General features: G+C 36.9%; 1 protein-coding gene across 1 annotated transcript in view; it reads right to left on the reverse strand.

The window, feature by feature from the left end:
- The window catches only part of DNAH9 (dynein axonemal heavy chain 9), a 459,447-nt gene that overhangs the window by 86,665 nt on the left and 346,525 nt on the right, over nt 1–26,257 (reverse strand). Inside the window, exons 57-58 of the mRNA XM_072645065.1 lie at nt 20,717–20,857; nt 13,499–13,669 (exon numbers count right to left, since the gene is read on the reverse strand). Of these exons, the coding sequence (XP_072501166.1) occupies nt 13,499–13,669; nt 20,717–20,857 (312 nt within the window). The remainder of the gene's footprint in view (nt 1–13,498; nt 13,670–20,716; nt 20,858–26,257) is intronic.

Below are 26,257 nucleotides of genomic sequence, written 5' to 3' on the forward strand. Positions count from 1 at the left end.
CTTATTCAACTATGAAAATTCCTTTCTTATGGTATAGTTAAACACATAGAGAGACCATAAATCTGAGGAACACAGATATCCTTGGATTGTCCTAAAACATATTTAAGCCTGATCATCCTTGTATCAGACAGTTTCCTTCAGGCTCCAAAATCACATATTTGCTCTCTTTAAGGGAATAAGCAATATGAATTTACATATCACCAAGCCTATTTGCCTCATTGACCAAACTTTCAGGTCCTCAGTTATGGTGCTGTGACTTGGATGGAACTGATTGACGAGGAGAGAACAACTCCCCACCTTGCCAATGCCAAAGACTCAGGTGCCTCAAGATTCATTTTTACTGGAGTCTTAACCTTGATGGTGTTGGGTAAGTCCTTCTATTTCCACCTTCCAAAGGATTCCCACTAGTTTGGTTGAAGTCTGAATTTTCCCTTTAAAGAAAGTTCAGGAGGCAGGGTCAAGTCCTCTATATAGATCCCCTGTATGGATTGATCTTAGGAAAAATTAGCGCAAGTATTGCTAGCACTAGTGTCAGTTAACTAAATGTAGCCCTAAATTAGGTTGATCACGACAAGGATCTTTTGGACTGGTCAAAGTTACTATATTTTAAAACCAAATGAAGTTGAAAGGCCAACAAAACATCTATCCAGAAGTGGGAATGTTTTTTATCTTGGGCTTGCTGAAATGGCTGAAGTAGAACAAAAGGCAGGAGACTCTTCCCTTAAGGCTCACAAAGCAGCTTCATCACCAGCCCCAATACTTGTTAATTCCCTCTACGCCATTCTTCCCTCTTTCCAACAACCCCATGCTGTCTTTCTCCTCCAACCTCTGCTCCTCCTCCACACTATTTCTTGCTTCCTCCTTCCCTCGCCCCATTCTCTTAAGAAGTTCCTGAAGATTATAGCTGAGCTGGCATCCCAGCTTGCCAAAATACTAGAAACACAGGCTGAGGAGGACCTTAAAGCAAAAAAGGAGCTTTGAACAGCTTCCATTCCAATCCCTACCCCACCCCTAAGGTGCAAGAGACCACAAATCTGGTATTTGTCACTATTATAATAAACCACAGCATTGGAAATCTGAATATAGGATCTTTCTCAAGGTTATGGAAAGTCAGGAACTTCTGCGGCACCAAGGCTCCCCCACAATGACTGTAGGGGAGCTCCACATAAAGGTTGCAGGATCCACCCTTATTCTGTTAGATCTTGAATCCTTGCAACCCCCTTTCCTCTGAATAATAATAGCCAATTGATGATGGGAATTTCTAATTCCCCCTCTCTCTATAGTTAATTGTGAGCTCTCTTTGTATTTGTTCTGTTAATTGTGAGTTCTGTTTGTATCTGTCCTGTCAATTTGCCTGTCAGTGTATCTCTTTGTAGGTATCATGTGTGCTGTGAACTAGTCTATTATCTTGTAAGATTTAAAATGCAGGCAGCTAGAGACTTCTAAAGGCTGCAGCTAGGGAAATAAACAAACAAAAACATAAGACTTTTTTCTTTGTTGTTTTGGTCTGGTCAGCCTAGAATTACAATGGAAAGTTAGATATAGCTAAAAACATCTTAGCAGATTCTGGGATTAATCATAAAACATTTGAAAACTGATCATTTGGGATTGCTGGAAAGAATTCTTGAGACTGTGGGTAGGTCTAGGAGCTCATGTTTGTTAAAATACTCCCTCCCAATTCTGATTACCTAGCCACTCCCTCCCCAAGAGTTAAGAAGATATCTCAGTTTAGAGATTTTTAACAGTCACAAGGGTTCATGTTAACCCCTCTCATCCCAGATCAAATTATAGAGAGGAGAATATAGGAAAAGTGTAGGGGGAACAATCTGCAGACTGGCAGTGATTCTAACAGTCCTGTGACCCTGGGCTCCTTGTAGTCCCCCCTTTCTGGGTAAAGTTTGGAAATGCCACTAGGTCCTATACATTCTTTCCAGCCTGTCCCCATAGCTGCAAACTGCCCTAGGCTTAGTAAATTCTGCAGCTGTGGGAGAAGGGAGAGGTAGATGTGTCTGGTCTATGGTGAGCATTCCCTAAACTCTGCCTACAAGAATTATCACCACTGGGACAGCAACCTCTCTACTGTTGATAAACATCTCACTTCTCTGTTCCAATAGCAAAAAATATATTTTATCTCTATTTGACCCATTTCCTGATTTGTAAATAATAAATGGCTGCTGAAAAATAATAATGGTTGTTGTTATGAGATCAAAATGATATAATAATTGTAAAATGCTTAACATAATGACTGGCATATGTTACACACAATATTATTATTCTCTCTCTAATTTAATGTAATTGTTAATTTTGAAGTGGTTTTTTAATTATCAAGGGTAGTAAGATCAATAATTCCTACATGTGATAATCTAGAAATGCCATTGATGTCATCTGAAGTTACTGTTTGTATTATTTCTAAAATTGTATTGTGATTATAAATTTCTCTTAGATTGTGAAATTTGAGAGACCATTGTGAGGTAGAAATGTTGTTAAAGCAATTTTAATTTGGATTTTGTTACATATGAACTGGGCTTTTAAAAGGATATAATAGAATTAGATAATTCGATATTTACTATGATAGTAGATTTTTCCATTTGAAATCTTGACTGTTACTGAAAACATATATGTATATGTATATATATACATACATATATATATGTATATATATGTATATATATATATGTATATATACATATATACATATATAGTGGTTTAAAGTTAGAATTTCCACATTTTAATGATAAGATGAACGATTCTCTGTGTAAGGTGATTTAGGAATTCACCAAAAGTTCTTAGAAACTCTGCAAAAGTTTTTTGTGTTGTAGAATTCCTATTGAGTAAATGAAAATCCTTGAGAAAAAATAGGGGTGTAATTTTCAAGCTTCTTTCTTCTAAAAAGATATATTTAAGTATGTTAATTTGGAGGAAATACTTTTAGAAGAAATGTTCTGAAAAATCTTGTGTGATTTTTAGAAGACCTACTAAATTTACAAGATCATTTATTACTAAATTAATGTATTATGAACTATAAAGCAGAAGAGGTCTTGTTGTTTTGATCTGAAATTGTAGTCATTCCATGACTTAAGCAAGAGTTAAAATTAGTGTTTTAACTTATCATATGTAAAAGATTTAATTCCTGGAGTATATCATTCTTCCAGAGTCAGAATAATTAGAAAAGGATAAGCAAGCTTGTGAAACAAGGACATTAATCCACCAACCTCTGAGGTTAGCCATTAACATCTTTGCTTTGTTTAAGTTGGAATGGAATTCCAGTACAGACAGTCATGTTAGTAAAAAGTAATAACTTATGAGCTATTGTGTCTTATGGTTAAAGCGTAAAGGAAAACTGGATAATCTGAATAATGGAATTGAGAGATTTGGAAAGATAAATAAAGGTTTGATTGAAAATATGGAAAGCAGATAAGAAGGTTTGGGAACAAATTGGGGTTATTCAAACCCCTCCTGCCCCTAGACAGTTGTCCTGGGTACCTTTTGATCAGTTTTGGATGGTTTGAGTATGTTGACAGACAGTGTGAGGAAGTATTTTAAGAAAAGAGAAAAATTATATAACTTGATTTGATAATTGATAGCTCAATCAAATTTGAGATGGCCCTATCAGAAGGATACCAGCCAATATTTATTTGCTATTTAAGACTTTATGGGATTGTAATTTACTATTGTTTTAAGTTTTGATTACAGGAACAGTTGTCTAAGTTATCATAAAAGTTATCATTCTCCAGGCTGAGAACCGCTAACTGGATGTCTGGGAAAGTTTTGAAGACAATCTTGGACATGGCTTAAGTAGGATCTTTCTAACTATTTCCCAGGTGTGCTATTTCCTTTCTGAAAAATGAAAATTCCCCACTTGATTATTCCTAAGCCCTACTTTCAGCACCTAGTAGCTACATGATTGCCTATCAGATATGACTCATTCCTGGAATCAAACAGAGCTAAGGAATTCTTTCCTTCTGTTAAGGTATATGACATTGTCCCTCTTTTGCTTTTTCTTAATTTTTTGAAGCAAATTTCTGTAGTCAAGAAGTTCTGTAAGTACAATACTAAGTCTATTAAATAAATTAAATAAATAAATTGAAACATCGCTGAGTTATTATAATAGGATTCAAGAATGAATAGCTTACAATTGTAACCTATATTCATGGCTAAATAAATGTGATATGGAGATAATATCCTCCAAAGGAGGAAATGATTAGACAAAGTAATACGACAAATATGTAATGTGATAGATGTCTAATTAAATAGGATAGCAAATTTTGAGGAAAAGCAACAGAATCAGACTGATTTCTTTAAGAATTATACACAGAAGTATATGATTGGCTTCTAAAAGTTATCATGTTTTGGTAATAAGATCTCAAATTTTGATTTTTGCACAGAAATTACATAAGATAGTAGTAAAAGTAAAATTATTTCTCCTTTATTAAAGTATCTGTCGAATAGTTTTAAAAGGCAGATGAGTCAATTTTATGGTTAGAACCCTCACATTTTAAAAGATTCTTATACCAGGTACAGGATTTAGTTAAGAATAGAAACAACAGATGATATGTGAACTGAAATTCTTTGAAGTTTCAAAAATGGAGAACCAAATTTAAGTGATTGTACTAATTTACGTTGTCAGAATTATCTGGGAACTTCTGGATCTGAACCAGAGAGGCAGAACTCCCTTTTTGAACTGTCTGAAGAATAAAACTCTTTGTCAAAGAAAGGATGTCTAGGAATGAGATAACTACATGAGACATCTGGGATTCAAAAAATGCTGCTTAAATGGACATCGGGAATAGGTAACTGGGGCACAAGGAACTTAATGGTAGGTAACATTGGGAATAATAATTGCATTAATTTGTATGGTTCATGTTTAAGCTTTTCTTGTTTATCTTGGTGACATGTAAATCCCCCTTCTCAAAACCAGTCCACTGTGAGTCATCTAAGTTTGATCTGTGCCTGACTTAGTGTAATTATGCAATTTTGTGAGCTGTGAAGAAAACTTTATTGTATTGTTTGAACCTAGCCCTTTGTGGTTGGGGAACTAAATCATTTCTATGTGCCTTTAGCCACATTAGTTATGTTGTGCTGTTTGCTCTCAATTACCAAATTTTTTGTTTTTTGGGAGCCCCTGTCAAGTCTATTTGACTATAAGGACTCTTGAATTCATCTGTCACATGTTTTACCCCTACTTCTGAGTGGACATCTGAGCTCATAGGAGATCTTGCCCTCTGGTTTTGAAGGGGCCTGAAAAAAACAATATCAGATGTAAACAGCTTTCCCAAGAGTCTGGATCAGACCTGCATGAAGAACAGTTCCCTCCCTACCTGAGCCCCTTCCATACCCAGGACTGGTTACCTATATCTTTGGTAGCTTTAGCTTATTTTTACTTAGTTGCTCTATGTTCCCATGATGCTCCTTACCTTGCCTTGGTAGCCTGCTCCTTTCATTTGTTTGCAATTGCCTCAGAGTACCTGGTCACCTCTCTTCTGACCAAGAATTCAACCTTATCTTTAGTGCCCCTTAAGTGGTTAGGAAAAAGCTGAATCCACTCAGATAAGAATTTTTAGAGAGTTCCCCCTAAAGAAGAGGGAGGATCTTCCATACCTTCCTTGGTCTGAAAGTGAAGCCTTTGACCAAAAGGAGGAAATGATAATCATATAATATCAATTTTGGACTTTAATAAGTGCCAGAGCCTGAATTAATCAATCAGAAGAAGAGCCTGGACCTAACAGCCTCTTTGTTCTCTGAAGTATTCTCAGAGAATACCTCTTCCTATGTCAATAAAGACAGAAGAGGCTGACTTAGCATTCTTTATGAGACCCTTAACCTGAGACATTATCTTGAATAATGGGACTTTTCCCATATCTTAATATTTTGTGGACATATACCATGTTATAGCATATTAATAGTAAGGAAAACACAGATATCCAGTGTCATAATTTCAATTGACACTTTGTCAACTCTCTGATCTTACTGTATTTGCAACTTATTCAACTAAGAAAATTCCTTTCTCATAGTATATATGTAAACACATATAGAGACCATAAATCTGTGGGACACAGACATCCTTGGATTTTCCTAAAACATATTTAAGATGATCATCCTTGTATCAGATAGTCAGAAGTTTCCTTCTGGCTCCATGATCATGTATCTGCTCTCTTTAAGGGAATAAATGATATAAATTTACATATCACCAATCCTGTTTGTCTGTTTGACCAAACTTTCAGAATTGCCAGAAAGGAGAGGAAGGACATTTTAGGAAGGAAGTGAATCAAGTATACACATACAGAGGAAGGAATTAGCAAAACACTAGTAGGACATGTCAAACACTTTGGATTAGTCAGATAACACTTGGGAGTGTGGAAAATTTTTTTTTATCTGTTTTAGTTTAGTTCAGTGAAGTCAAGTTTCTCCGCTAAAGTTCTCCTTCGAAGCCTCATTATGACATGGAGGTGACCTTGTATCCTCAAAGACTGTGCCAGTAGAAACAAGGTCCTGAAATGTCTCCCCCGTCCCCCAACTTGTCAAGGTGTGAAGTATCAGCCAAATGATGGACTAGGTTTCCATAATCCCCAGATCAGCTCAAGTTTAAAGAGGATCCTTATCAGGTTGACAAGAAGATGATGAATCTTTTGGCCCTGGTAAATCTTTTAGACTGTCTGCTAATTAAGTCATAGAAGAATTGTGGTTTGGAAGGTGAAGGAAAGAAACAGTGACACCAAAAAAATCGCATATCCTGGAGGGATTGAAGTTTAGTTGAATTATCCTTAGAATATTTATGTTTTATCAGATGCTGATGGTGTGGAAACTTCCTCCATGAATACAAAACAGAACTTCAAACCTCTTCATCCTGTGTAACTATTGCCATACTGACAGTTTCAACATTGTGGCTATTATTATTATCATTTGGTTTTCCTTCCTCTCTTAAAATAGTATTTTGTCCCTGCAATTGGTGTTGCTTAATTTGCTTTAGTTCAACCTTGTTACCTTATTTAAGTCATTTCCCCCCATTGTCAGCACTTCCCCTTCTTTTCTGTTAACTCTATCCCTAGTTTTGGAGTTTTTCTCAATTTACTGATTTTTTTATTAAAAAAAAATTAGTTATCTAATCTCCCTATCTTCCCTTCTTTCCTTTTCCCTCGTTTAAGCAATAAGTTCAAAATCCCCCTTCATTTTCTCTCTGCAAATCTTTTATGTGTTAAGTTTTTTGTTTTTCTGTGCCTAAGAGTTTCTTTACCTTGTTCTTATAACTAATTCTCATACCTTTCTATTTTGAATCTTTATTCTTTGATTCATGGTCAATGTATTTATTCCTTTAAAAAAATCTCTTCGCATTCCTCATGCAATTAAAACTTCTGAAGCACTAAGGTTTTGTTTCCTCTTCTATCTCATTGCCTTTGTGGATCTTGCTCCATCAACCAGTTTACTGATTTGTTTTTGTTTTTGCTTGATAAGTATTGATTCATGATGAAAGTGATGAGGACAAAAACTTTCTCTTTGGCAATAGTTACCCTGTGTCTCAAATAGTTTGGCTTAGTTCTGCACCCTGCTTTCCCTAATGATCATTCTGGAAAAAATGGTTATTGACCAACTGACTTCCCAATCTTGTGTCTGAGACCATGTTTTACCACCCTTCTGTGCCAGTAACCCTATGAGGTTTTACATCTATGAACTGCAGGAGATATTCTCATGGGAAAGGCTGGGAGAATGATTATTTGTAAAAGCTGAGGTAGTATTATGAAAGATAATATCCCTGGAATAGGACATTCTTTCTAAATGCTATGGGAATAATTACATAAAGGAAAGGAAACACAAGTATAAATGTAATATTGAATCATTGTTCCATAGAACAAGACCAGGATTTAAAGTTAACTCTAATAATGGTGTATCTGTATGGAATTGTTGAGGGTGGGGGTGCTTGGGACACCAAAATAGTGACATGCTGGGTCCTGCTCAGATGAATTCAACCCAAGCCTTCTTTCAGCCAAAGAAAATAAAAGTTTATTCAAGTTTCTCAATGTTGGGTCAGCTCTTAGGGAGTCTGTGCATTTGTATTGCTAATGCCAGTGGCCAGATTGAAGCTTGAGCCTTTATAATGCTAATACTAATGTAAGCAGACTGGATAGAGTCTGAACACTGTCAGGGAAACAAAATGGATCTTATATACAGAGGGACGAGTCAAGGGGTAGCCAGGTGATCTTGGGGGTTCTAGGGATGGTCTTGAGGGAGTGAGCACTAGCCTGGAGAATTGAATTGATAAGATTAATGGTGGGAAGTAGAACATAGATTTGGATATAGCAATTAGGAAAAGCTTGTGGGCCTCAAGAGAGCCAGATCAAGTAGGGAAATCCAAACGGCTTTCAAGGTGAGGCTTTTCAGGGCCCTTTAGACAAATGGGACTAAAACTCTTTTGGGGTAAGGAACAAAGGTCCAAACCTGGGCCTATACCCCATTGGAATAAGGTCCTTGCAGGTTTCAAAGTGATGTAAGAGGAATTTGGTATTAATACAATTGACTGAATTAATTCCTGAGACTAAATCAGAAAGATCTTCAGTTTGGGAAAAAGACTTCAGTGTAGTTTCTCATAGGCAGGTAACCTCCGGTAATATTTTTGCATTGATGGAAAAGTTAAATATTTCTTTTTTTGATTTGAATTCATTTCATGAACATAAGTTGAAATTAGTGTTTGAACTTATCATATGTGTAACTCATTCTGTCAGACTGAGAATGGTTAGAAAGGGATAGAGTAGCTTGGGAAACAGATGTAAATCTATTAGGGCAATAACATATGGTTTTAATGGTAAATGTGATTGTATGATTGTTATTTAATCAAGAACTAGAACAAATATAGAAAAGCATGCAAGCTACTGAAGACTTGCTTTAAAGATGTTTCTCAGCCAATGTGAAATTATGGTCATATCTGAAACTGATTGTTGGAGCTTGCTATTTAAAGATTTTATGGGATTATTAACTGACTGTTCTAAGTCTAACTCCAGGTGAGGAAATTAAGAAAGACTATCTGAGCCAATGATCAATGATGCCAGTGAGCCTGTGAGATGCTGGTATGAATTGCAAAAGAGTGATCTCATGGGAAGACTGGAAGAGCAACCTTTCTGCCTGAGCTAAGGTAGGTTTCTCCTGACTCAATATCCTCAATGATACCTGGAAGATTTTAAGCCTGGCTAAAATGCCAGTTGACAATCTACACAACTTCTACCTGGAATTGACATTCTACTTTAGGAAAATGCTCCCTTGCTCCAGCTATGTCCTTACTCTTAATGGCAAATTCCTATAATTAAAAGTTTTGTAAGCATAATACCAGACCTATTAAATAAGATGTTGATAGGGGAACATCTGAGGTTAAGATGTCTAAGTCTAAGTCTAAGTCTAAGATTAAGGTATTAGGCTTAGGATTTTAGCCCACTAACAATAAGTTAGGGTCCTTTAATTCTTAGTGACATTACGGAGATAATCAGATTGAGGACTTGTGAAGTTAGCATACTTAATATTATTCTTGTCTCAGTTGGCTAATGTTAAAAGAAGAATGGTTTGTGGTGTATCTTGTAAATGCTACTGGACATCCTGTCTGAAAAGTAGTTAAAGATGTGAGATTAGAGGGCAGTAGAAAATTAGACAGAAAAAGTAAATTTGAGAATCACCAGCAGAGAGATGTTAATTAAATGCATAGGAACTTGCAAGATCATGAAGTGAAATAGTGCAGGGGGAGAACAGAAGAGGACAAAGGGCAGAATTAGCAAAAAGATTTGAGGATTGGTCAGATAGGTCGGAGCAGACCCAGGAGAAGTTGGTATCCTGGAAACTTTCAGAGAAGAGAGTTTCAAGGAGGAGAAAATGATTACCAGTGTCAAAGGCTGCAGAGAGGTTAAGAGGAATGATGATTGAGAAAAGATCATTCACAATTAAGGAATCAATAGTAACTGGAGAGAGCAGCCTTGGTGGAATGATAAGGTTAGAAGCTAAATTTAAAGGATTAAGAGAGTGAGAGGAAAAGTAGAGGTACTTATTGTAGATAGCCTTTTCGAGTTTAACTGCAAGGGGCAGAAAGAGATTTAGGATGACAGTAGTTATGAAGGAATCAAGTGAGAGTTTTTTGATTTATTTGACTTATTGATTGATTCTTTCAAATGGTGCTTATTATCTATATTCAGAAATTCTGGGGAGTTTCTTGTATTGTCAACTGCATTATGGTTTTCAGATTTTTTGATTTGTCATGTTCTTTTGGGAGACCTATGATCTTGAAGTTTTTTTTTATCCTGTCTTCATGATCAGTGATTTTTGCTCATATAGAGATCATGTTCCTTTAGTATTTTTGCCTTTTGATTTTATTCCTCAGACTGTCCTTTACTTCAGTATGTTTGTACTCTAAATCTGTTGTTCTCTCTTTAGCTTCTTTGGAGAGATTTGCCACTGTAGTTTCAAGTTATTCTACTCTGCTAATGCTTCTCTGTATTCATAAGTTCTGTCATTTATTCTTTTCTAACCTGTTCTCTTATGTTTTTCATTTCTCTTTGGAATCATTATGGAATATCTTATGGTTTCATGTTTGTGTTTCGTTGAGCATTGATTCAACATCCTGTATCTTGTAATCTATTTAGAGAAGTTCATAATCTTTTTGATGTTTGAATATTCATCCTTCCTTCTAATTTTAATATCCTCTCTATTTGTTTACCTGATTGTGCTCTAGGTTTTTGATTGTGTTTTCATTCTTTTTAAATTTTTAGTGATTTTAGCTTTTAAAATATATTCCTCTACTCCTTCCTTTTTTACTCCTCTTCCTTTGATGGTATGTATAAGCCCCATGGCTATACTACAAAACTTTAGCCTCCTCTCTTATTGAGAAATTTATTGCTTTCCCCCAACCTTAGTATCTGCCCTAAGTAGCTGAGGAAGTGGGTAAGGGATGACTCCATCTGGATTTCAATTCCTTTAGGATTGGAGCAGCTTAACCCATTTCTCTTTTTTCTTTCTTTCTTAGGTTGGGGTAAATCAGTGTCTGACACTTTTTGGAGCTTAGGAGAGTGAAGGATAGGTATTTGGGATAGAAGGTCTATAGCCTTTTGTTTCCCTAATCTAAAAATCTATCCAAGGCAAAAGGAAGTCTAATTCAACCTTCTCTAATTCTGATGCACTCGTCATGTCGCAAGGGAGAATTAAAGTCTCCTACTTGTTGCAAATGGGTATAGATTGGGGGCATGGGCAGGGTGGGGATGGGGATGAGCATAGGATATATTAACAGAGTCTCTGTAGCAATAGTCCCTCTATGGGTCCCAAAGCACAAACTCTTGAGCTGGTTTGTATGTCCTGATGAAGCATGAGTCTAGTAGGGAAAGAATATTGAATGTTTTCCAGTGTTGATACAAATTTAGAATTAATGCTTTCTGGTGTTTGTTTTAGGCTGTTATTTGTTAGGCTTCTTGCATTCCTTGTCCTGTTGATTCAATTTTAATTGTCCTATCTATGCAATGTAATTTCTAGTTTTTTTTTTTTAATCATTAGTGGGACTGGATAAAATGACTAGTCCTTCATTTTGTTGATGAAATTTAGAACCAGACGATATGATTCTTAGGAGCTTTTGCTGCTTTTCTTGTAATTCTCATTGAGGAATAGAAAGGGATCATACCAGACTGAGGTCTATTTGGTATTATTGTCCATTGGATGGACTGAGGTCTATTTGGTATTATTGTCCATTTGGTATTATTGTCCATTCTGCCAAAACAGAAACAAAAGTTCTGCTTCAATAGAATTCAAGCTTCTTGAGGTCACTAACTTTCATTTTTGTTTTTCTATCCTCATTGTCTAGCATAATACCTAGCATGTAGTAGGCACATAATAAGTTTTTATTAATTGATTCCCTCTCAGCCTTCAGGTTTAAGCCCTTCTGTACTTAGCTAGGCTGGTATATGGACAGCAAATACATTCAATTGCCAGGCCCATGTGTGAAGTTATTCTCTCTTGGCAGGACTTGCCAGAGTTTGTATCAAACAAGAATATACTTTTGATAGGATGGTGGGACCTGGAGCCTGAATTTTCCCATAAATTTCAGCAACCCAATCTCTGAATTTTCCCACACAACTCTGGAGTCTCACCAGAGGCATTGGCCCACCCTAGCCTACCTAATCACTTAATTAACTTACTTGTCAGTCCTTTCACAGTAGTTTTTGAGCCACCCCAGACTATTTGCATATACTGCCCACTTCTTAATCCCATCTATATCCTTTCCTGGTTGCAGGTTATTGCCCCAGGTTATTGACCATTCCTTAATCCCATCCAAATCTTCACATAGTCTTTTTTTTATATGTAAGTATCAATTTCACTCCCATTGAGGCACAGATTCACTTAGAATCTAGTCAGCTTCTATTAGTGTTAAAATAAACTCTGTTTACTCTGACTGAAGGACGGTTTGAGTCATTGAATTCTTTTCAAGTGGACTCGCCCTGTACCCTTGCATTATGGGGTTCCCAGCAACCCCAAACCATGTCATCCAGATTCTCAGTATTCCAAACCACATCACTTTTGACAACCCAATGTTACCTCCATGCTTCAGGAGAAATAGGATTTCATAGAAGTTAAAATATTAATAAAGAAAAAAGTTTAGTAAATAAACTTTAAAAAGTATCAAATAGGAACCAAGGCTGTAAACTGAGTTAAATGAAGGGAATGGAATAGATAATAGCTAAAGCCTCTTCTGGCATTAATGTTTTATGGTTCTATAACTCCTTGGACCTAAAGTAGAAAAGAAGATGTAAGATATAGATTCATTATTCATTAGGGTGGAAGTATAAGATCCACCACAAATATAAGTAATACAGTGAAAATATTATAAGATCCATTTGGCATGGATATATAGGGTGGATTGGATATAGATTATCGATTGTCACAGGGAATTTTGCTGCTTACTCCGGAGTGATTATAAACAATTCACCTCTGCTCTTTAGGCCTCATTTGTCTTTTTTGTCTTTAAGATTCCTCCTAGCACTAAATCCTATTGTCTCTTAAGATGGGGTGTGCTTGGGCCATTTAGTCCAACACCTCTGCCTAATGACTCATGAGCATTCTGAATATGATCACAGCAAAGGCTTAAAAATATGTAGATGCACACATCCACATATGTATGTAGATATACACGTCTATATACATATTTATGTAGATGTGCACATCCATATATATATATATATAGATATCCATATACATGTAGATATGCATATCCATATCCATATATATGTAGATATACATATCCATCTATCTATCTATAGCTATCTATCTATCTGTTGGGAGACACAGAGAGAGAGAGAGAGAGAGAGAGAGAGAGAGAGAGAGAGAGAGAGAGAGAGAGAGAGAGAGAGAGAGAGAGAGAGAGAGAGAGAGATTTATGCCCAACAGAGTCTTTGATATAGTAACTGTTTTTACCTTTTCTAGGACCTTTAAGACATGGGGCAGTTTTACCAAAACAAAAAACACTCCCAAAATTAAGTCATGTGCTTACCTGAAAGGTGAGTTGGGTGAGGTAAGTCAACTTGTCACATTCAAAAAGCCCCCGGGTGGTGTACTGATACACAGAGAAGGTAATATTATCAATCAAACTGGCTATTCTCTGTTGGAGGTTTTCATTGGGATCAGTCCTCTGAACAGCTTTTTGGAAGACAATGCTGAATGCCTAGAGGAGACAGAGTTGGGGTAGAGGGGTTGCTTCAAAATATGATCATGTGATTGAACTTTTAAAATGAGCAGACTTCTTGGTTCTCTTGGAGATGTGGGGAACTCTGCATGAAAAACACTGTATATGGCCTTCATATTTTATTGATTTTACTTAACTGGGTTTTATTCTTTTTATTGTTGTTGTTAAAGGGAAGCTTTCATTGCATGGGAGAGAAGGTAGTTCAGAAAAGATTGACATAAAAATAAAAGGCATCAATAAAACATAAAACAAAAAAGTACAAACAATGTACTAGAGCCAAAAGAAGTTTTCTTAGTCTGCCCTTTTCAGAAGATGTAAGATAATTAACACGTATGCTTGATAAGAATTACAACATACTATAGTCAAGCACATAACGGACTAACTGACTGACTGGAATTCAAGCAAAAACCTACATCTAATCAATGTGGAATGAAAGTGACAAGGAAAGGACTTATTCTAGCAGCTTCACGCATGATTTTCTGTTCCTTAACAATTTCGGTAGGCTCCTCTGCATGCACTCCACAGTATGCTATGTGTGAATTGCAACTCTTGTATAAGCAGGACTATAACATTTATAGTTCCAGACGATGGCTTTCTTATAATGTAGCCTGAATGAAGCAAATCTTTTGACTTCTGTATCATATAATCATGTCATTCAACAGTATCATATGATGGAAAACTCATATTGAATTTGTAGTCCATTAAATCTAAACTAAATATCTGCTTCCCACGAACTGTTGTCTAATTATACAGATAGTCTATACTTGTGCTTTTGAAGGGTTATTTAAACACAAATATAGGACTTCACATTAAATTTTTTATTAAATCCCATTTTATTTGATTTGGAGCACTGCTTTAGCATGGTCATTTTGGATTCTGATTCAGTCATCTAAAGTGTTGACTAGCCCTTTCAGCTCTATGCTGCCTGTAGATTTGATAAAATGCCATGTTTAATAGCCTGAAGCTGGGGGGCACTCCACTGGAGACTACCTCCTAGAGCAGGGGTTCTTAATCTAGGGTCTGTGAATTTGTTTTAAAAATATTTGGTAACTATTTCAATAGATTTCCTTTGTAATTTAATGTATTTGGAACATAATTCTGAGGAGTCCACAGGAATGATTAGATTTTCAAAAGAAAAAGGTTTTCTATTTGAGACACTCTCCTGGCCAGACATGCACTTGCTCTTGCTAATTGTGAGGAACCTCCTCATTTTCTCAGTTGAACTCCTTGAAAAAATGACTATATTTCTTCTTCTCTTGCTTGCAATATAACTTCTGAACTCATTATTAAACTGAAACTCTTCAAAGTAGCTAATTATCGCTTAATTGCCAATCTAATGACCTTTTCTCAGTCCTCATATTTCTTCACTTCTCTGCAGCATTTCACATTATTGAACCTTACTAAAAACCTGGCTTTCTCTTGATGATACAGTCTCCCTGGTCATCCTTTCCAGTATTGGCTAGACTCATTTTTTTAGCTCACTGGTCAAAGGTGGTGGCAGCATTGGGATACTCCTTTCTTCCCTCTGTCACTTCCAGGTTCTCTCCTTTCTTCTGTCACTCAGTAAACTCTTTTCCTTTGGGGATCATGCTATCACATCTACCACCTAATCCAAATCCTGATGGCTGTTGTCCAAAGACCCCAAGGTTACTCCTCTTCTTTTCTCAGTGATTTGATACTTGACTTACAGTGTTTCTCCTCCCCAACTCCTGCCCTCATATTAAGGGACTTCAACACACATATTGATGCTCTCTCAAACACCCTAACTATTCAGCTCCTCAGCCTACTCACCTCCCATGAATTCCTCCTCCATTCCACATCAGTCACATATAAAGATTGTCATACCCTCAGTCTTGCAATCAATACCTCCATGTTCAAGAATTCTGAAATCCCCTTATCTGACCATAATCTATTGGCTTTTTGCCTCTCTGCCTTTCCTTACATAATCTTTCTCTTCATCTGCACCTTGACATCCAATCCCTTGACCCCTCAATTCTCTCCCAGGCCATTTTCTCTACACTAGTCACTGTCTCCTCTCTATCTTGATCCCTTGTTGAACCAATTCAACTCTACACTGTCTTCCTCTCTTGAATCCCTAGCCTTTTTGTCATATCACTGATGATGCTCAGCTAGACCATTCCCACCATTTGTTATCTTTGTTCCTACACATATACTGCTGAACAAAGATGGAGAAAAGCAGGGAATTGTTCTGACTGGATCCACTAGAAATTTATGTTACATAATCTCAACTGGGCTTTCACTGCTGCTAGGCAATCCTTCTATACCTTCCTTTTCAACTTACTATCCCACACTCCACAGTGTCTCTTCCAAACCCTTTCATCTCTCCTCAAATGTCCCATTACTCTCCCTTTCCTTACTCTCTCAGTTGAGAACTTTGCCTCATATTTTACAGGAACAAAAGGAAGTCACTTGCCATGAGCTTCTCCTTGTTCTCTTTTCTTCAATGTAGATAGCTCAGGTGCCTTCTGCCACTATCTCTTAATGAAATGATGTTACTCTTTACCAAGGCTAACCTCCGTACTCATTCAAGTGATCCTATTCCATTCCATCCACTCCATGAGATTGTTTCCTCTGTCATCCTCATTCTTTTACTTATTTTTAATCTCCTCTTTTCTACTGGCTCATTTCCTGCTTCCTGCAAACCTGTCTCCCCTATCCCAGAAAAACACTCACTTGATCATTCCATCTTTGCTAGCTGTTGTTCTATATTTCTTCTGCCCTTTGCTGCAAAATTCCTCAAAGAAGCTATCTATAATAACTGCCCCCACTTTTTCTCCTCTTGCTCTCTTCTTAGCGCCTTACAAGCTGGTTTCTGATCTTATCATTCCATTGAACTTACTCTCTTCAAACTTATTAATGATCTCTTAGTTGCCAAATTCATTGGCCTTTTCTTTATCCTCATTCTCCTTGAGCTCTTTGTAGCATCTGACACCATTGATCACTCCTCCTTGATACTCTCCTCTTTCTAGGTTTTCAGGACAACACTCCCTCCTGGTTCTGTCTATCTATCTAACTATCTACCTATCTAACTACTCCTTCTCTTTCTCCTTTGCTGGATCTTCATTAAGATCATGCCCTTTAACCATAAGTGTCCATCAGGATTCTGTCCTAGGTCCTCTTCACTTCTCTCTCTATTCTGCTTCACTTGGTGATCTCATCAGCTCCTATGGATTTTTTGACCACTTCTCTACTGATGATTCTCAAATCTACCTTTCCTGCTCCAATCTCTGTTGACCTCCCATCTCACAACTCCAACCATCTTTCAGACATCTTGAAGTGGATGTCCAATAGATGTCTTAAACTTAATATATCCAAAACAGAACTCATTATTTTCCCCCTAAATCCTCCCTCTTTCCTACTTTCACCATTAGTGTAGAGGGCAACACCATCCTTTCAATCCCTTAAGCTCACAACTTAATAGTCATCCTATATTCCTATGTCTTACACTCACTCCCACCCCATATCAAATCTGTTATAATGGTCTATTGATTTTGCTTTTGTAGTATCTCTTATATATGTCCCCTTCTCTCTTGACACTGCTAACACTCTAGTACAGGTCCTCCTCACCTCAGGCCTGGGTTATTTTAATTGTTTACTGGAGGGTCTGCCTGTCTTAAATTTTTACCTACTCCAATTTAACCTCCATTCAGCCCCTGAAGTGATTGTCCTAAAGCACAGGTCCAATTATGACACATACCATCCCTTCCCACCTCCTCCCACCCCACTCAATAAACTCCATTAGCTTTCTATTACCTACAGGATGAAATATGATATCCTCTGTTTGGCATTCAAAGCCCTTCATAACCTAGCTCCTTCCTGCCTTTCCAGTCTTCTTATGCTTTGCTCCCCAACATGTACTCTTTGATCCAGTGACAATGGTTTTCTGTATATTCCATAAACAAGACATTCCATCTCTTGATCTGTTGCTCTGCACATTTTTTTTTCTATTTCCCATGCTTGGAATGTTTGCCCTCCTCTGCTCTGACTACTGACTTCCCTGGCTTCCTTTAAGTTTCAACTAAAATTCCATCTTCCTCAAGCCTTCTTAATTCCATTGCTTTCCCTTTTAAAATTATTTTCTATTTATCTTGCTTATATGTATTTGTATATAGCTCATTTTGTATATATTTATTTGCATGTTGTCTCCTGCATTATATTCTAGGTTCTTTGATGGCAGGGATTATCTTGTGACTCTTTTTGTACCCTCAGTGCTTAGCACAGTGCCTAGTACATAGCAGGTACTTAATAAATATTTATTGATTGTCTTGTGTACTCTCTAGGTTTTCTGACAGTGATCTCTTGGTTCTCTGTCTGTCTGACCACCCCTTCTTAGTCTCTTTTGTTGGCTCTTCATTCATGTAATGCATAATAATAGTAAACATTCCTTATGGCTCCATCATGGATCTTTTTAAAAAAAAAAAACAACTCCTATTTAGTGACTCCATTAGTTGTTCTGGGTTCAATCGCCATCTCTATGCAGATAATTCCCAGATCCATATATTCAATCCTAGTTTCTCTTGAGTTGCAAGCCTACATCAACAACTTTTCTTTTCTTTTTTTTTGGAGGCAATTGGCATTAAGTGACTTGCCCAGGGTCACATGGCTAGTAAGTGTCTGAGGCTGGATTTAAACTCCAGTCCTCCTGACTTCAGGGCTAGTGCTCTATCCATTGGACCACCTTGATGTTCTCAACAACCTTTTTTTTTGGATATTCTAAGTTGGATGTTCCATAGGCATCTTAGACTCAACATATATAAAATATAACCCACAATCTTCTGCAACAAACCCACTTCTCTTCCAAACTTAACTACAGAGTCATTGTAGTTACCCAGTTGTAATCTCAGTGTTATTCTCTGACTTCTTACTCTCATTCACCTGAATCTGTTGCTAAATCTTGTCATTTCTTTCTCTGATTATCTTATGCATATGTTTCCAGTCATATAGACACCATCCTTGTACAAGACCTCCCTCTTACCAGGACTATTGCAATAACCTTTTAACTCCCTTAGTTTCTTTGCCTCAAATCTTTTCCAATTCCAATTCATTTTTCATTTAGTTGCCAAAGCATAAGTCTGATTATGTCATCCTTTACAACCTGACTCCTTCCTTCCTTCCTTTCCAATCTTGTTACACTTTACTCTCCTTTATTCCTTCTATAATCCAATTACACTGAGCAGCAACCTGATGCTACTTCATCTCATCTTTGTATCTCTGCACTAGCTGCCCCAGGTTTTGGAATATTCTCCCTCCTTACCTCCTTCTCCTGACTTCCCTTTAAGGACTCAAGTAAAATAATAGGACCTATCTGACTCTTCCAACTGCTGTCTGAGTTTATCTTCTTTCTATTCTCTATATACTAAGGGTGCTGAAACCTTGGGGCTTGCCCCAAACTCCTAATATACAGGTACCCTGTTTCTTTGAGTTCCCATACCAAGTAGGTAATCTCCTTTGAGTAGCTACATAGCTGGAATAGACTGTATCTTTAAAAATGATCAGACTAGGACTGCACTCTTTTCAGCATGCTCTTTCTTACTGTACCCAGAGGATGAAGATCACACACAGTTCACCCACAGTTGAGGATCCATGAACTGAACTGGGAAGGGGAATACCTACCTTTGCCTTTCTATTATTCTGGCTCTAAGAAATGGACCTAGGAGGAGGAAGAGAGTGTTTGTTTCTGTTTTATCTAATTTGTCCTCAGTTATAGATACCGGTGGTGATTTGCACTGGACAGGAGTTTGAGCCATGATGACCTTGGAGCCAGGATTCCAGGGAGACTAACATGCAGGCAGCCTGGCAGAGAAGCCTGGAGAAACCAGGCTGCCTGGGATTTGAGCCTGAAGTGTGTGTGGGTTTAGACTTAGCGACAGGGACTGCCTTCTAGACAAACTGAGAAAAGCTATGAACCTAATGCCCTTCTCCCCTCCAGACGGTAAGGTGACATAGGGGCAGAAGGATTAAGTCCCATGTATTAGGAAGTAAGCTATTGGTTTATTTGTTAATATGCCTTTGAAGAAAATATATTTTTTCATAAAAGCAAATTTGACTGTTAGTGGTTAAATGAAACAGGTGTGCAGGGGATCTCCCCTACAATTGGGAGAACTGGAACAATTATTGGAAGCTAGAACCATTAGCAGAGAGCCTAGACACTTTCAACTCTTAAGGGAACCAGAGAACCTTGTGGGAAGGGTGAAATGTAATATACCTAGCCTTGAGGCAGAGGAGTACTCAGGTTAGTCAGTGTTACATTATATATCTTGAATATGCACCTAATTGTTTTCATGTAACCTCTGTCATTAGAATGTGAACTACTCAAGAGCAGGATTGAGGCCTAGAGGGTAGTTGCTAGGAGAAAGGCCACACTTCAAGCTGCCCCTAGTGGGCAAAGCTTGATGTGACTTGGAAGGATTTGGACTGTGGCCTTTTCTGTTGGGTATGGGAAATGAGGAGAGTTAGTCAAATAGTTTCTAAATGATGCCTAGTGGCATGTATATATAAATAGATAATTAATATCATAATAGTATATGCCTATAATTTATAAAAAAGTCTATATACATATTTAGGAATTCATCCTTTTTTTAAACTGATAGGGATGAATAATCATAAACATTTCCAGACTGTAAGATCTCTATTTCAAGGACAGGATGATAAAAAATTTGTGTCTCTTTTCTATTTATTTTTTTCCTCCAGCTTTTCATCTTTATGCATATTTCCTTGCTTAGTCTAGTAGGCTCTCAAAAACATAAGTCAACATCATTTTCTGGCTATTTAATGCTGTAAATTCTGCTCATATACAACCCTGAGTCAATCAAGAAGGTGGGAGATTCATCAGAGAATTAAAAGCAAAATAACTGCTACCTTGCTGTTCATTTGAAAGATTTGCAGCAGATAATCACTAAAATGGGCAATCCTCATAGATTGTCCTCCAGTGGAGAACTATTGTTGTTGTTTTAAGTAATAATGACTCAAGGAATGTTGAACAGTAAAACCGTAATGAGAAATCACCTTGAGAGAAAACTGATACATAGGATGGATTTTACTGAGGTCGTTCATGATGAAGTAGAGCAAGGAGGCACGTGCTGCCACTGGCCGGTAATGTTCTCTGGCATCATTGAGTTTTACTTCTGTTATCTTGGCTTCCTGAACCTGTTAAAAAAATTAAAAAGTACTTGTTTTATTTAGAATATTTTTCTTCTTTCTCAAATAAAATATTCCATACAAACAAACTGTAGAGTATTAACTTGTCTAGAGAAAAAGAAGTTTTAGGGAAGTATTTCACAAGAATCACCCTGATCCTCCAAATATTTCCTCTATAATATGAATTTATTTAAAATTTTAAATTAATAATTGTATTATTATTTTAAAATTACTTTATTTAATTTTAATTAATATTTAATAATAAATAAATAAATATATAAAAATAAAAACAAAGACTAAATGAACAATAAAATTAACAAATGATTAAATATATAAATAAAAAAGAAAAGATAAATAATAAAATAATTTTGATTAATGTAATTAATTTTAATTAATATTTACATTTATTCAAAAATATTAACAAAAATTATTAATACCTTCACAAACCAAACATATAAAATAACATATTAAGTATTCATCATAAACCATAAATTTACAATGTCCTTTTTAACTTTCCTTTTGTCCATTCATTGCTATATGTTTATGGGATTTTTTTGGGAGGGAGTAATTCAATCAGTCTGAGGCATCTTCCTGTGTAGAAATTCCCTCCATCAATGCAGATGGGCAACACTCATGTAATTTAGAGACTTGGATAGTTTTTGGGGACGCTGAAAGGTTAAGTGACTTGTCCATGGTCACATAATTTCTTCTTCTTCTTGTTGGGCAGTTATTCAGTTGAGTCTGACCCTTTGTGACTCCATGGACCATGAAGTCTAGGCTCTTCTATGCTCTACTATCTCTTGAAGTCTAAGTTCATATTCATTGTTTCCATGATACTATCTGTCCTTCTTATCTTCTGCTGCCCCCTTTTCTTCTGTTTTCAATTTTCCCCAACATTAGGGTCTTTTCCAATAAGTCTTGTCTTCTCATATGTGGCTCAAGTATTTAAGCTTAAGCTTCAGTATTTGACCCTCCAGTGAGTAGCCCGAAATAATTTCTTTAAGTATTAACTCATTTGATCTCCTTGCTGTCCAAGGAACTTTCACAGGTCTTTCCCAGCACCATTATTTGAAAGCATGGATTCTGCAGTGTTCAGCTTTCCTGACAGTCTAACTCTCACAGCCATACATTGCTACTGGAAAAACCATAGCTTTGACTATATGAATCTTTGTTGGCAAGGTGATGTCTCTGCTTTTGAGTATGTTGTCCAGATTTGCCAAAGTTTTCCTTCCAAGGAACAAGCATCTTCTAATTTCAAGGTTGCAGTCACCATTTGCAGTGGTCTTTGAGCCTAAGAATATAAAATCTGACATGGTTTCTGTTTCTTCTCCTTCTATTTGCCAGGAAGTAATGCAATGATTTGCTAAGATCTTAGTTCTTTTGATACTTAGCTTCAAGTCAGCTTTTATACTGTCCTCTTTCACCCTAATGAAAAGGCTTCTTAGTTCCTCTTCACTTTCTGCCAGCAGAGTGGTATCATGTGCATATCTGAGACTGGTGGTATTTCTCCTGAAAAATGTGTTTCATTCTGGCTGCTTGTAATATTTTCTCTTTGTCCTAGGAACTGTGGAATTAGGCTACAATATTCCTAGGAGTTTTCCTTTTGGGATGTTTTTTAAGAGGTGATCAGTGAATTCTTTTCATTTCTATTTTATCCTGTGGTTCTAGCATATCAAGGCATTTTTCCTTGATAATTTCTTGGAAGATGATGTCTAGGCTCTTTTTTTGATCATGGTTTTCAGGTAGACCAATAATTTTTAATTATCTCTCCTGGGTCTATTTTCTGGGTCAGTTGTTTTTCCAATGAGATATTTCACATTGTCCTTTATTTTTTCATTCTTTTGGTTTTTATTTTAGAATTTCTTGGTTTCTCCTAAAGTCATTAGCTTCCATTTGCTCCATTTTAATTTTTAAAGAACTGTTTTCTTCAGTGAGCTTTTGAATCTCGTTTTCCATTTGGCCAATTCTACTTTTTAAAGCCTTCTTCTCATTGGCTCTTTGGACCTCTTTTTTCACTTGGGTTAGTCTATTTTTAAAGGTGTTATTTTCTTCAGCAATTTTTTGGGTCTCCTTTAGCAAGCTGTTGAGTTGCTTTTCATGATTTTCTTGTATCTCTCTCATTTCTCTTCCCAATTTTTCCTCCACCTCTCTTACTTGATTTTCAAAATTCTTTTTGAGCTCTTCCATGAACTGAGACCAAGCCTTGGCCTGGCTGTCTTCTTCTAATTCTATGCTTTGCTCTTCCTCATCTGAAAGGATGGAAGAAAATATCTTTGCACCAAGAAAGTAACCTTCTCTAATTTTATTTTTCCCTTTTTTGGGGCATTTTTCCAGCCAGTTACTTGACTTTTGAGCCTTTTCTGAAGTGGAGGGTATACTACCCCAGGCTTCAGAAGTTTTGTTCAGCTGTTCTCTGAGATATCTCTTGGGATCTGTAAGTTCTCAGTTCCTCCAAGGTGGCACATTCAAGGGAGAGGAGTTTACTCCTTTCCTGGCTTGTGCTCTGGTCTGTGAGCAGCCACAGGTACTCTTTTCTGCCCTGGAACTGCAAGAAAAATTCCCTCTCCACAGCTGCCATTAGGTCCGTCATATCCATGCTCCTCCTCACCCCAGGACCACCACTCAGGACTGAGACCAAGATAAGCCACTTGATTCCCCCAGGGTCTTTTTGCAGAGGGCTCCAAAAGTGGATGCTGCTGCTGCAGTGGCTGCTGCTGCCCTGGGGCCAGGGCTGGGGCTGGACCACGCTCCTTTCTCACCCAGGTGAAAGAGCTTTCTCACTGACCTTTGAAGCTGTCTTTGGCATTTGTGGGTTGAGAAATCTGGAAAACTGCAGCAGCTACCCATGATTCCCGGCCCTGAAGCCTGCTCCAGTCCTATCTGTGCTGCATGGACCACACTGGGCTGTGCTCCACTCCAAGCCTGGCATGATAGATCCTTCCTACTGGGTTTTCAGACTGTCTTGGGCTGGATATGTCTCATTCTGTCATTTTTTGACTTGAGCATCTCTAGAATTTTTTTAGAGTCATTTTTTTATGGGTGTATTAAGGGCTGCAGGGGGAGAATTTGAGCAGGTCCATCATTCTACTCAGCCATCTTGGCTCTGCCTCCCATGAACTTATTTTAAAACATTAACAAATCTTTAATACTTTTCTAAACAATATATAAAATATCCATCAAAAGCCATAAATTGTTACAAATATGTCCCTTTTAACTTTCATTCCCTCTATTGATCTCCATATATTTATGGAATTTATTTTTTTGGGGGGGTCCAGTAATTCAATCAGTCTAAGGAGCTTCTAGTCTAATCTATTATACTGCTTCATCACTCTGTTTTAGCCAGTATCTAACACTGGCTAAGTAGCCAGATATCCCATACCAGGGTAAGGATATTGCCTTTCTTTATGATTGGGATGTAAACTTAACTTTTCCAATCCAGTGGCCACTGTTGAGTTTTCCAAATTTTCTGGCATATTGAATACAGCACTTTAACTGCATTATCTTTTAGGGTTTTAAAAAACTCAGCTGTAATTCTGTCACCTCCACTTGACTTATTGTCAACAATGCTTCCTGAGGCCTGCTTGACTTCATCCTCCTGGATGTCTGGCTCTAGATCAGTAACCATATCATTCTGGCTGTTGGTGAAGTTACAATCTTTCTTGTATAGTTCTTGAGTGTATTCTTACCATCTCTTCATAATCTCTTCTGCTTCTGTTAAGACTCTATCATTTTTGTCTTTTGCCATGCCCATTTTTGCATGAAATTTTCCCTTGATATTTCTAATTTTCTTCAAGTGATCTCTTGGTTTTCTCCTATTGTTATCTTCTATTTTTTGCCTTGATTATTTAATTTCCTTGCTGTTCTTTGGAGTTCTGCATTCAGTTTGGGTATATCTTTTCCTTTCTCCTTGCTCTTTCCTTCTTTCCTTAGCTCTTTGTAAAGCTTTATAAGGCAGCCATTTTACTTTTGTGCTTTTATTTATCTTTGAAATGTTATTTTTTGTGTGACTGTCTCCTATATAGCATTGTGAACCACTCTCTATAGTTCATCAGGCAGTTTATCAGATCTAGTGCCTTAAATCTATTAATCACTGAAATTTCATAGTCAAAAGGGATTTTGTGTTGGTCATACCTATATGGTCTGATAGTTTTTCCCTGCTTTCCTCAATTTAACTCTGAATTTCACAATAAGAAGCTCATGATCTGAGCCACAGTCAACTCCAGGTCTTGTTTTAACTAACTGTATGAAACTTCCACCTTTGACTACATAGTATATAATCAATTTGATTTCTATATTGAGCATCTGATGATGCTCATGTGGAGATTCTCCTTTGGGTTGTTGAAAAAGAGTGTTTGCTATGAACAATGAGTTATCTTGACAAAACTCTATTAATCTCTGCCTTACTTCATTTTGTATTCCAAGGGCAAACTTGCCTATTATTCCAATTATCTTTTCATTTCCTAATTTAGCATTCCAATCCCTATGATGAATGTGAAATCTCTTTTTGGTGTTATTTCTAGAAGATGTAAGTCTTCATAGAACTGATCAGCTCTGCCCTCTTGAACATCAGTTGTTGGAGCACAGATTTGTTTTACTGTGATGCTGAAAGTTTTGTCTTAAATTCAAACAGATATCATTGTGTTATTTTTAAGATTTTACCTTAGTACTGCTTTTCTCACTCTTTCATTGGTATGAGGACTACTCCATTTCTTTTAAGGTGTTCTTGACCACAGTAGTATACATAGTGAACACCTGAATGGTCACATAACTAGTATATGTCAGAGGAGGACCTGACCACAGATCTTCTTGACTCTAAGATCAGTTTTCTAGTCATTGCACCATACTGTTTCTCTTTTTATGACTTTATTTTACTTTAAAAAACTGTAACCATTGTGTATTTTTGACCTTGGTTTTTGGTTCTTTCATTTATTTTTTTAAATTTTAATTTCTTTATGTGACTGATACATGTTAAATTGAGTCTGCCTCTTAGGAGTTCTCTCTTCTCTCCATTTATACCCATTTGATATCTTTAATAGCATTCCCAAATTCTTCCTTCCTTTGCTTCTGTCTATGGGGAAAAGATGATTCTTCCTGCCAAGACAAACCACTTTTGAGCCTATTCCTTTCTATCTCCTCTGGAAGATTATACCTTCTGTCATCTTTCTTCTCTTTCTAATCTTTAATTTATCTTCAGCCATTGTCTCCTTCTCTTCTGTTACAAATATGTCCAAATCTCACCCATCCCTAAAAAACCCTTTTCTATCCCTTCAATCCACCATGGTAAAAACCAAAACAAATATACATACATTGTCTCATCTTTCTCACATCACACTAATTTCTTAACCTCTTGTTCTTGGTTTATTGTCCCCATCACTTGATTGAAGTTGTTTTCTCAAAGGCTACCATTGA

This window comes from Notamacropus eugenii, chromosome 2 (genome assembly GCF_028372415.1).
Source record: "Notamacropus eugenii isolate mMacEug1 chromosome 2, mMacEug1.pri_v2, whole genome shotgun sequence".
Classification (NCBI taxonomy): domain Eukaryota; kingdom Metazoa; phylum Chordata; class Mammalia; order Diprotodontia; family Macropodidae; genus Notamacropus; species Notamacropus eugenii.